Source organism: Pholis gunnellus (assembly GCF_910591455.1).
Source record: "Pholis gunnellus genome assembly, chromosome: 19".
NCBI classification, from domain to species: domain Eukaryota; kingdom Metazoa; phylum Chordata; class Actinopteri; order Perciformes; family Pholidae; genus Pholis; species Pholis gunnellus.
Window position 1 is genome coordinate 1,294,801 of NC_136546.1, and position 12,700 is coordinate 1,307,500.

The 12,700-nt window shown below is 43.6% G+C and overlaps 1 protein-coding gene across 3 annotated transcripts in view; it reads right to left on the minus strand.

Moving 5' to 3' along the window:
• Positions 1-1,051: 1,051 nt before the first annotated feature.
• Positions 1,052-12,700, minus strand: part of LOC306711305 (forkhead box protein N3-like) — a 67,272-nt gene continuing 55,623 nt past the window's right edge. For all 3 annotated transcript variants that reach the window (XM_079180179.1, XM_079180180.1, XM_079180181.1), the window contains 2 exons: positions 5,926-6,034; positions 1,052-4,862 (listed from right to left, as the gene is read on the minus strand). In XM_079180179.1, the coding sequence (XP_079036305.1) occupies positions 4,319-4,862; positions 5,926-6,034 (653 nt within the window). In that variant the 3' untranslated portion in view covers positions 1,052-4,318. The remainder of the gene's footprint in view (positions 4,863-5,925; positions 6,035-12,700) is intronic.

Below are 12,700 nucleotides of genomic sequence, written 5' to 3' on the forward strand. Positions count from 1 at the left end.
TCTCCATGGAAACTTGCCTCACTGGTCATTGTGTGGATATGGATGATATCTCTCTGTGCATCAGTCCACTTAGCACCTCAGTGTGCCTCCTCCAGGGTGGAATGTCACAACTGACTTCATTATATTATTTCACTGAGGGGAAATTAGACGTCGCCCCTACACTGATGAGAATATGCTTTTGAATTCACTTGAAACCTTTTTCTTTAAAAAAAACTAAAACGCAAGTGTTAGTTGTAAAAAGAGATGATAGGAGACTTGTTTGAGTAGGTGTTCTATGAGATCTGATCAAGTATGAAGCTGCATAATGCGAGGCATGTCGTCGCTACCTTTGAGTCTCACTCTTGGTGACGGAGTGGTATGATGCCCTCTAAAGATCTAGAGAATGCACACTTTTCTCCCCCTCTTTCTTTGCTGTAGTTGCATAGCAACAGAGGAGCTGCTAGCTCCAGTTGTGCTGGTGGTGGGAGCGCGCTGCACAGGGAGGCACTGGCTCCAGATTAAGCCTGTCTCGGCTTCAATTATGAATGGGCTTCCACTGCCACATGGCTCCAAAATGGCACCAGTCAGATTGATAAGGCGTTGAGGAACTCTTTGGTACACTCAACTCTTTTACTTCTCTCCCTGAGGGGGACGCTGAGTCTGACTTTAATCAGAAGTATTGAACTTAAATGATTAGAGGAAGTAAATGAATAATTAACTGGCGGAAGAGGCATGGTTATGATAAGACCCTTGTTGATGGGAATATGTGAGGTTAATGATTGGGGTCAGTCTTGAGAGCAAATTAAAGAGTCTCCAGTCTCACAAAGCACTTTACCAGTAAATGGGGGTTAGTGTGTGTTGTATGTTGAAGTGGTGAAAATGAGGGGGTAGAGAGGGGGATATGCTTTCTTGTAAGCCTTTACTATATTTAACTCTGAATTCTGAAAGTGCTGCTTTTGAAGTGCGTACCAGCGATGCTGTGATTTAATGTGTCACGGGTATTATTCTCTATGACAGACGTGTTCGGTTCAAGTCCGTCAGAAGGAGCAGCCAAACGAATCTTCTGCAACTTGTATTTTTTATTATTGCAACCAACTGGAAGACAATACATCACATAAACATCATTGCAGTTTTTCAGGAAATGGAAAACAAAATAAAACAACATTTATATATTTTTTGCCACGGTATTGGACAACGTTGATATTTACATGTAGTGATGAAATAGGTCTTAAAATCATTCTTTGGCAATATGATTGCACAACAAGGAGAGAATTGAACATTTACTGAAATAAAAACCCAACACCCCGGTGCACTCTGCATCACATCTCACAGATCAATAACAGTTTTGCATTTTGACATCTCTAACCTATGGCTTTCCAATATTCAGCTCAGACAGTCACCAAAGAAATAATGGCAGTATTGTAGATCCTTTTGTCAGAGAGAAAACAGAACAGAAAATAAAAATGTGCATAACAACAAAAAAAAACTAAAAAAATGGCAACTGTATTTTTCAGAGCGTTTCATCGTTATGTTTGGCAGGTTTGAAACAAACACTTGTTTTAGGGGCTTTTCAGGCAGTGAAGTATATTTCCTTTGCTTTGAAATGTCCAAGGTATATTTTATGTGTTGCTCTGTTTTTCCAGAACTCGTAGGTCAGGAGTTCATCCTTCCTGCACGTCGCCGAGTGAGTCAGAGGAAAAAAGGTGGTTGTTAAAGCAACACATTCCCCCCTCGACATGGCTCTTGCCAGCTGAACACGTTATTAGTCACCACAACAGTGGAATGTTGCTGACCCGGGAGCACTCAGACAGATATCAGACGAGAGACGGATGGCACACAACAAGAACACTGACAGTGTCTCCTTTTAGCCTTTTTTTGTATATTTCGGCATGGATACCATACAAAATGCAAAGCCAGTGATGCATGCTACAGGTGGCAAAAGACTGTACCAGTGGATGGGTCATGCATTCGTTTGCCTGCTTGGCTTGCTGACAATCACTCAACGTCCATTGAGCTTAAAGAAAACCCTTGTGTGACCACTGCTACAACCAAACCCAGCTAATGTTTTCTCCTGCAAAGCTGCTTTTTGTGGGGAAAGGAATACTTTTATGCATTGCTGCTTCAGCAAAAGCATGCCGAATCATGGCAGTGCAGTATTTATATCACTTCTGATGCAAAAATGTCAAAGCTCACTACTGCTTTTGTGGATTTCAATCAAGTCATTGTTTTCTCGATCCTAAGTGAGATACACATACTCTTTGTAGAGTGGCAAAATATATTAAAACCCCTCTGATCTCCGGATTGGGCTCTTGAGATAAATATGAAGATTGACATCCACAAGGACAAGTCACTCCTTTAATCAAAGGGTTAACAATACTGTATGTAAATCAAAAACAAACTTTTTTTATCATTATGCCATCTCCTACATTCCTCTTCCTTTTCTATCGGAGTTCTAAGTAGCCTATTTGGAGATATGAGCTTCTCTCAGACACCTACAAAGCTTCCCATGCCTGTCTGATCCATACAGTTACACTGAACAATGCCGATGGGAAATAAGGACACATGTACATTTAAACACAGGAGAGGAAAAAAACCCAATACTGTTATAAATAAAGACAAGTAACGTTCTGTCAAAACATGTCAGAGACATGACAACAGAGGTACTGAGGGCAGGCAGGCAGGCAGGCACAATGTTAAAGGGTGTGTGTGCTGCTGGGCACACCAACTCACACACACTCTACACATGTGTTCTGAAATAACACTGGGGTTAACATTGAACACCTAAAAATCACTGTACAGGCAGAAGAAGACGGAAGCCCACCCCTAAGAGGTGATTCAGCTGGCCTACATAGCCTGAACCCGAAGCCCAGAGGTGCAGAGTGATCCCCCACGCTCCTCCCTGAAGACGTGTCTTTGAAAGCCCGCTCAGAAAAAAGAACCCAAAACATTTCAAGAAAAAAAAAATCCAATATAATCACGGGTAGAACAATTGGCGGCAAAACTTTTTTTCTTTCCTCTAGGATCAAGGTTTATATGAAAATAAGTCATGCTTCATGCTAAATACATTGTTTATCTTACATGATCTTTGAATAAAAAAGATTTGCTTTTTATCTTATTTACAAGCACCCATGCAATATAACTGAGAAAGTCCTGCAGGTCAAATTGCTTCAATTAAGAAAGGAAAAAAATAAAATATTTTCTAACCTTTTTACAGAGTTGTCCACATGGGACAAATTGCTTATATCTTTATGAAGGTAGAGTGAGGGTAAACAGACACAAACGGAAATCTAAACCCACAGTTCATGTCTATAGTTCTTTGACACTGTTAAATGAATAGGAAGGTGTGGTAGCTACTGGCAGCTACGATATCTATACCAGGTGTCTACGTCTATGGACAGAAGTACTGGGGACGTTTAGGGGACGTTTACATTATGCAACAACAAGAACAAAATGAAGGAGATATTGCCTCAGACCCGGCACCCTATCCATCTCTATGGTGATAAAACATGACCATTTTTTATTTTTAAATATCTATTCTTAAATACTATGAGTGCTCTTGAAATAAACCATGTCTTTACCCATGATGCTTCTATTATAAGTGGTGTTAAATAATCTTAAGTGCATGAATATATATCACATTGGGTTTTACAATTATTTTGATGCTTTAAGTCATTCTCCTCGCTCTTCTTTACTACTATGCCTTCTCTTTTTTTCTCAGCTGTCGTATCGGCTACATGAAGCAACCTGGTCGCTTATCTTTGGCACAGTCTCACATTTGTGCTCGTGGATGTAGGAGAGTGATGCTAGCGAGCGGCCAAGGGAGCTCTAAGTCTTGTTAAATAGGCTCCGCCGTCTTTGCTGGCATCGCTGCAAGATTGCTACAGATTCACATAGAAACAAACAGGTAAGACAAACAGCCATCTTCTGTGTTTATGTACTGTACGCTCCTCAATGTGATTCGGTTTTGTCGTGTTCAACTTGTCCAAATTAGTGACAAAACATGCATTTTTTTATGGCTTTCATCCCCTTTTAAACAACAAAAACAACAAAGACACATGAGAAATACCCATTGATGTTAGTGTTGCTGAACATGTAGGAAAACATAGATTTTTGATATTGCCACAAATAAGTAGGATTCACCTAATGCCCTGCAGATAGATAGAGGGAGATGAGAAGAGTCCGTTGAGACTAATGCTGTAGTAACGTTACCTGTTGACCTATTTGTGTATTGTATGTGTGTGTGTGTGTGTGTGTGTGTGTGTGTGTGCGTGCTTTCAGCTGTATAGCGTCTGTGTGTGTTTGCATGACTGTGTACTTGTACTTGTACTATGTCTGAGTCTTAGTTTCTCAGGGCCTCTTTCTGCTCCTTCTGGCCCTTGGCGGTGCGGTTTGTGATGTTGTTGAGGCAGGCTCTGACCCCCGCCAGGTGGAGCAGCGACCCCGCCGCCTCCTTCATCTCCTCGTCGTCACTCTCCGGCGGCTTCTCAACCGCCGCCGCGCGCCGCTTCTTCAGCGGCAGTGTGTCGCTAATGCCCCTTGCTCGGTTTTTGGTCCAGGGCAAACTGCTTCCCGCCAGAGTCCCAGCTCCCGGCCCTGAACTACGTCTCTGTCCGCGCAGGGCCTGCTGGGAAATGTAGGTGGCGGCGGCAGTGGTGATGTGAGAATCCAGCGGGATCTCCCGGGGTTCGGGTTTCACGTCTGACTGGATCTCCACGGCGATGATGTCGTCGTCGTCGTCCAGGGGAGAGGAAGAGGAGCACAGCCTGCTGGGGGATTTGGCGGTGCTGTAAGTGTGGTCGTCCTGGAGGTCCTCGCTGCAGAGCGGAGGAGAGTACCGGGATGGGCTGTCCTGTCCTCGGCTTAGATAATCTCCCAGGGATGATCTGTATGAAGCAAGGACACAGAGTGAGAGAGAATATTGTTACTCGTGCTGTCACACTGCCAGCCAGGTGGCCAGCCTGTATACGCCTCACTCCACCCAAGCTGCTCCAGTTTGCTCTGCGTTTGGCTGGAAAGCAAAAAGAATTCACGTGATAATCTGTCACCCTCAAATAGCCCCCGAGGGCCTAATGTTGGTTCTCAGATCCGATCAGAACCTCGTACCTCCAGAGAAGAGTCAGCCTTTCCTTACAGAAATGAGCGGACTCATTCTCAGATTGCCACCTATGCATTTTTCGAATGAGACAGTGCATTTTGAGCAGCTCTCGTGCTCCCTAAGGTCGTGAAACTCACTCAGCACATAAAGGACCTTGCAAGCTTTAAAGTCAGAGTGCCACAGAATGACGATACTGCAGCGAAGCCATTTAACCACTGTCCACTATACATCAGCCTCTACATTATATTGCAACACATATTTTGCTCTATTAGTTAGAAGACACTTTTCTCTGTAAGGTATCAAAGGACAGGGGTGTATCCTGACAACCAATAAATCACAGGGAGCCTCAGCAGCATGCCCTGTCCCCCGGACATTTCCTCCCTTCAGGATGAGAGGGTTAGCATATTAATATCTTATAAGAAAAACATGCACCTCATACAGTGATCAAATATTCACTGCATACCTTTAGTGAGACTTTGGGTATGTTTAATTCATAATGCGGTGCAGGCCATCATACTCTTATGCTCCTATGATGGATGTGCATGTCCATGCATGCTCCGAATGTTCTCTGAATCATGAGGCCTCTCCCTCTGATAAACCTGTTTGTGTGCGAGAGACCGTTCTACAAACACACCTGGAGAGAATGTGACCAGCAGGGAGCGTGTGAATGCCTCTCACTTTTGGACACAATGAATATGTCATTATGTAAACAATGAGCGGAACATTTTGGAGCGAGGTTTGCTTTGTGTATGTGTGTTTGTGTGAGGCTACTGTGTGTCTGTGTGGGAATGTGAAAGCCCTGACTGACATTAATGACATGTTGGAGGGCAGCAGGAGCAAAGGTAACCCACCGTATGGCCGAGGTTCTGCTCCCCACAGGGCTTACAGGTAGGGGTCTTATCACAGGGAAGAGCGCCTGGCTCCTGATGCGAGCGCCATTTTGGATCACACCACGAGGAACTAAAAGGGAGAGAGAGCAGAGGACGTAAGAACTTATGCACACAGACCCATGCCACATTAGTCACATGCAACACACAAATGAGTTTCTAAGTAGGAAGGAAACACAGAGGAAGCTTCTCCAGAACCCGATTGGACCTCGATAAGACCCGGGAGCAGCTCGATGAGCAGCCACTGGCCGTCTGAGGAGGCCAACAGGGCAATATTGATGAGAAAGGCAAGGTGAAATTGAGCGGGAAAGCGTCATAAATGAGTTAAGGCCGCTGCGAATCATTCAATTATCAACGACCGCTGGGCTCGGCTAAATCCAGCCTGTCTGCTGCTGAGGGCTGAACAGCAGGCGGAGGCAAGTTAAAGGGAGATACCACGCGGTCCAACGTGTGTGAGTAATGACGCATTTCTCACATTAACACTGATTAGAACTAATTAAATGTTGTTTTTTTAAAGCAATCCACATATAATACTGACAAGACGTGTATTTTAAGAACGGAAGTATTTAAGTATGATTCCAGATATTCTTTTCAACCCTTAATCTGAAGATTATCTTTCTCACCTAATTGTCAGTTTCCAAAAGCCCAAGTCGGCATATTCAAATGAGTTGTTTCTTTAATCCGATCAAGGCTGCAAAACCAAATAGTCTGTTTAATAACATTAATAATAGAGGCAATTGGGGCATTTTTGCTTTACAATGACTTAAACTATTAATCAATCATCAAAATAGTTTATGGCAATTTGTTCTCTATCAGATAATTGTTTTAGCACTTAAATACATTATTTTCTTTTCACCTCTACCAGTTACACTTTGACTTGAAGGTGAACAAGAGATGAATTAGAAATGCATCCTTATCAATCAGTCCTACAGTCCACTGTGAACAAAAGGACCTCAGCAGACCATGCACAAGTCATGACATTTGCTGTTGGGAAAGAGTGCAGAGAAATTGCCAAAGTATTCAAAGTTCTTAAGAGCACAGTGCGCTCCATCACGAAGGAGAGAAGGTTTGTAACTACCAAGGAACTACAGTCCGTCTGTATAAGCAGTAACCAGGCAGACGGGGTGTTGGTTGGGGAGGAGGAAGTGGAACAATGTCCATGCTGACCAACTGAATATTGAAGGAAGCTGGAGAATCTCCAGCACTCCATCTAAGAGACATTTTACTCCACTGAATAAACAAGCATATGGTAACCCACCTGCAGTTTACCAAAATACTTCTCTGATCTAATGAGACGAAAAATGATTTCTCTGGTCTGAAGGCCAAACATTTCAACTGGCTTATCAGCTGCTGTCACTACACAGCAGCACCATGTTGGCTGCTTCATACAGACAGAGCCAATGATAGACAGGTCCTCCAAGACAACGCCACGGAATGGAGCAAAGACTCCCCTTCTATCAACACAACTCCCTAAAGCACACATCCAGGATAATGGACTGGCTTTGGAAAAAATCCCTGAACGTCTTTCAGTGGCCCACCCAAAGCCTGGACTTGAAGCCATTTGAAAACCTGTGGGGAGACCTGGAGATCACGGTTTACCGCCGCTCCTAATCCAATCTGACAGCTGGTAGACTTAAAGCTGCAGCCTGTCGATGCATCTCCTGCGTACTGTACTGACGTTGCACTTTTTGACTTTGAATACATCTGCATCTTAGAATAGTTCAAGATTTTGGGAACGCTTATTCGCTTTCTTGTTCAGGGTTAGACGAGAAGATCGATACCACTCTCGTGTGTGCGCTAAAAATGAAGCTAGAGATAGCAGCCGGTTAATCTTAGCTTAGCATTAAGACTGGGAGAAGGGAGACAACGTATCATTTTTTCACTTCTGCTTTTGTACAGAATAAACAAACAAGATAGAATGTATGAATTAGTGAGCTTCAGAGGTGACGGGATGTAGCATGTCATGATCCTTGGACTGAGCCAAGCTAGCAGTTTCCACCTGTTGCCAGTCTTTGTTGTAAGCTAAGCTAACAGACCTCATATTCACTCTTCAGATATGACATGAGTGGTATCAATCTTCTCATCTAATTCTCAGCAAGTGAGTGAATAAGTTTGTGTCTGAAAATCTCAATTTCTTTAACATTTCAGAATACTTTTGGACTTTGCCATAATAAATCAGGATGATGTGTTTGCTAATAGGGATGTTGGGTGTCGGCCCATACAGAGTACTAATCTGATACCAGTGTTTATCTAATAGGCATACGCCTCACTGTGTGGAAGATCATTCTTTATGTGTAAGGTAACATCAGGCTTGACTTAAACATTACTTTTAACTTTGTAAAGCTAAATTTAACACATGAATACATAGGTTTGAATTTATTGAATTGATGCGTATTAATAAAATAATAAACTGCACATCAGCAACTTGGTAAAACAACTTGGAAATGAACAGGAATTACACTTCAAAGTGTAAACCTAAAAAGGTTTACACTTTGGTTAAAACTTAAACAGCATATTAATGTTTCTAATATAGAAACATGAATCAACCCAAATGTCACCGATAACCGATTCAGCTATTTATTGTTATTATATGATTATATTAGGTCAGTATCGACCCGATATCAGATATCAGTATCGGTGCATCACTGTTGACTACTGGGAAAAAGAAGAACTTTAAGATTAAAAGAATTCAAATCAACCTTCTTGACAGGGGATTCATGTAAGGCTCCAGTGTTCCTGAAGACACAAACATTAGACACCACCAAATAATAACTAGTCTTTTATGCAGCTTCACATTTATCATCATGGTCAAAGTCTTCCTGCCTCTGGGTTCCTACGCCCTGACCATTTGCACTAATCCTGAACTGACTGAAGGGAGCTCTTGTGTCTGCTTCCAACACTGCAACAACTCTACATCTGTATCTGTACTGTCTGCTGTTGCAGATGAGAAGAAGAGTGTATGTGTAAATCTAAACCAAGCGCTGTCATTACTCAGGCCTGGCTGCTCACCACAGACATCCCAGTTCACTAACACAGCTGTCATCTCATCTCTGGGGTCAGTTTGCACACGATGACCTGCTGTTTGAAGCATTTGTTAAGGTGCAAACTCTAAAAAGGTTTCACCATTGCATCAACACACTGTAGCTTAAGCTTTTTATTGAAAATAAATCTAAGTTCATTTATAATGGATGTTATGAGGAGACATACAGGTTGTCATGGCGAGGCCCCCGGACAACCCTCCCACAACGTGTGCTGGTTTCATGTGGGAACACGCGGATGAATTATGATAGCTCTGTTTGTGGTGTGTCGTTGGTGGTGGGCTTCTGCAGCCTTTCCCTGGCCAGCTGTGTCCACAGTAATCTTATTGACTCCAGTTAGTGTGGCTCTGCCCCTGATATCTCCAGCTCTGCTCTCCATAACCTTATAAGTAGGTCCCTGCACAGAGTCTCTTTTGTAATCTTGATCACTCGCTGCATGGCTGTGTGTGTGTGTGTGTGTGTGTGTGTGCGTCTGTGGGCAGTGCATTAGGTCTCCCTGGGTTGATGTGCACCCGCCCCTCCTTCCCCACCTCGCTCTAGTCAGGCTTTGGGTTGCCATAGCAACGGCTCCCCTTCCACATGCCACAGAGTGGTAGATCATGCATCAGCAGAGAAAGTGATAGAGAGAAGCAGAGAGGGAGAGAGGGAGAGAGAGAGGAAAAAAGGGGGAAAGGAAATACCAAGCTCTGTTTGACATGGCCTCTCATAGCTCAGCGACACACTCCTGACCACCACTGTTTACCCTCGATACACACACACACGCACACATACACACCGCCTTCCTAGCACAAGCACAGACAACTCTCCTCTCTTCTGAGCGTGCTCTGTATCTCCACCTCCACGCTTCGCTGTTTGAATTTCTCAGTAAAACCCTTCTCTTTGTCTCTCTAATTCCATCCTCTCGTGTTGATTCCTTTCCCTCTCTGTTGATGTGGCTGTGCTTCCACATATAGTGGTGACTCATTCCACCGACTCAGCGTGCACGCCGTCCCTGCAGGTAAGAACCCTAGGACATATGCTAAGGATGTGAGGTGACAAACTAAGTGGGGAAAGAGCAGGCAGCACTCCCACCGCCCGTTCTCGCTCACTGAGATTGAGCAATACAGTTTTATAAGCTCAAAGCAATGATCAAAAACGGCGCTCGGCTTGGTAGCAAAAAAACATGTAAATACAGAAGAGACGAGGTGTCTGTCTGCTTCTCTGCCTTTTTCCTGGAGAGAAAATAGTCTGTCTTTTTTCCCATGTCTGGTCAGCTGCTCTGCCTCTCTGTCTGCTTCCTACTCTCCCTGCCTGCCTGTTTTCCAGGGCAGCCTCCCTCCCCTCTCCGTCTCTCCTCTGCCTCCTCTGCTCTCCTGTTAAATGAGTTCCACATGGTCCTGCAGGCTGCATTCTACGCTCGGCCGGCAGAGGAGCGAGCAGACCAACACACACACACACACACACACACACACACACACACACACACACACACACGGTCCAAAGGTTCACAGGTCACTCCTGGCCGTTTAAAAGTGGCCCCTCGCTTGTCAAAGAGCCCACCCCCCCACCTGTTTATCTGCCTCCTTGGTTACAGTGTGTTAAACTGAGTCCAGAGTCTGAGGGCAGGATGCATACTAATGCTGTCTGACTGTCTGACTGTCTGACTGTCTGACTGTCTGACTGTCTGACTGTCTGACTGTCTGACTGTCTGACTGTCTGGAGGACTGGAGGACTGGTGAGCTAGCACATTAACTGGATGGCTAACTGGCTCGTCTATCTGACACTCCAGCTGAGCGTCTGAGAGGCTGCTGACTGACATGTGCTGTGACAAAGTGTAAGCAACACTTAACTATGGAGTCTTAATAAGCCTTTTAAACACACGGATGCTAACCAGCAGGACACCTTTTCTCCTACATACAAGTGTATAATATAATGAAGTCGTGTGTGAAGTTATGAAGTGTGTGTTGGCATTATTTAGTCCTCAAACTGTGCAGAAGAACCATAAGTAAAAGTAATATCCTAACAGAAAAAAATACTTCAATCATTTCAAATGAAGGTCTTCAGTTCAGTAAGTTGTTTGCGGAAGGTAAGTAAGTACATTTACTCAAACACTGTACTTAAATGCAGATGTGAGGTACTTCTTGTACCATTTTTTGCTACTCGCAGTCTCTACTTCACTACATTTAAGATGGAAATATTGAACGTTTTACTCCAGCACATCTATTTTACAGCTAGTAGCTTTGCAGATTAAGATGATGATGATGGTGAGCCGAATGGCACAATATTTGTTGAAGTCATTACAGCTGACAGCAGCATTACACATATTTACAGCCCGGTATATTTTTTCTCATTTACTTGGGGAGGCTGTCCTCAAAAATCCATGAACAATCAGAAGTAGTCTGTGAGTTACAAAAGGTTGAGAACCTCTGATCTAGAAGACACGATAGATTCTTTTATACGTACGAAGAAACATCTCAACAGAATGAAAGAGTTCCTCTGAGCTGCACCTCGAACCAGCTGCAATATTAAAAAGCTTTAGTAGCAGTAATAACATCATAATATAGAACACTTTGAAAAGGGGCCAGTCTGCATTTTGCACAATTTAGATATTTGAAGTTGATTTGGTTGAATGCAGGACCTTTACTTGTAATATAGAATATCTATACTGGAGCATCGCTACTTACATGAATAACATTTCCACCACTGCTGAAGAATATGCAGGAGACTGATCCCTGTTATGATATATCATAATACTAGATTATTACTGATGCATTAACATGTAAGCAGTATTTTAATATTGTAGCTGCTGAAGATCAATATTGGGTAGTTTTACTTTGTGCATAACATGACATCATATTTGATATGTTTATTACAAGTATAGTCAAACAAATGTGGTGGAGTAAAACATTTAATATTTCTCTGTTAAATGTTATTAAGTATAAATATGACGTAGTATGAAATAAAATACTCAAGTAAAGTACCTCAAAATTGCAGCACAAAAAAAAGTAATGTAAAAAGAAAAAAAAGTGTGAGCTTGACCTTGTGTGCAATCTGTTTACTGTTGTGACACAGTTGAAGGTTTAAACATGTAACCCAACATGTATGTCTGAACCTCCTCAGTGGTTGTGAACCTGGAAGCACCTTCTCTTTGAAGCCCACGGGTTACCAGAGGGCTCTAAATGAAGGAAACTAATAGGGGTACTTCTTAAATGATAGCAGGTGACCAGAGTCCTTAAATAAAGTAGGAACAGTTACACCACTGTATCATTTAGAGCTCCTGAATGATGACCCGCGGGTGCCAGTTGGATTAAGGACACAGCTGCCAGGTCCTGGTGTTCATCCTGAGCCGGTGCTGGGCCGCAGGGGGAGGGGGGGGGAGGGGGTTCAGCTCACCTCAGCTCTGGGAATGGGAGATGGAAGTAATAACGGAGGGCACTAACAGCCCCAACCCACCCCCCCCCCCCCCCCCTCCATCCTTGTCTTTGCCTCTGGCTGGCTGTCACAACTTTCCTCCTCCCTGCTGCCTCTGAATGTCGTGCTCGACCATTCTGCACCCTCTCCTTCCAAACACACGTCACACATTTAAAAAGTTTCCTTCTCCTGTCTCCCCCTGTCACATGTGCAATCCAAGTCTCCCTTCCTGACTGTCTCCCTCTCCGTCCATCCGTCCAGCCGCTCCACTCTCACATTGTGTGCGTCTAGAGGGAGTCCAGGTTTTCAGA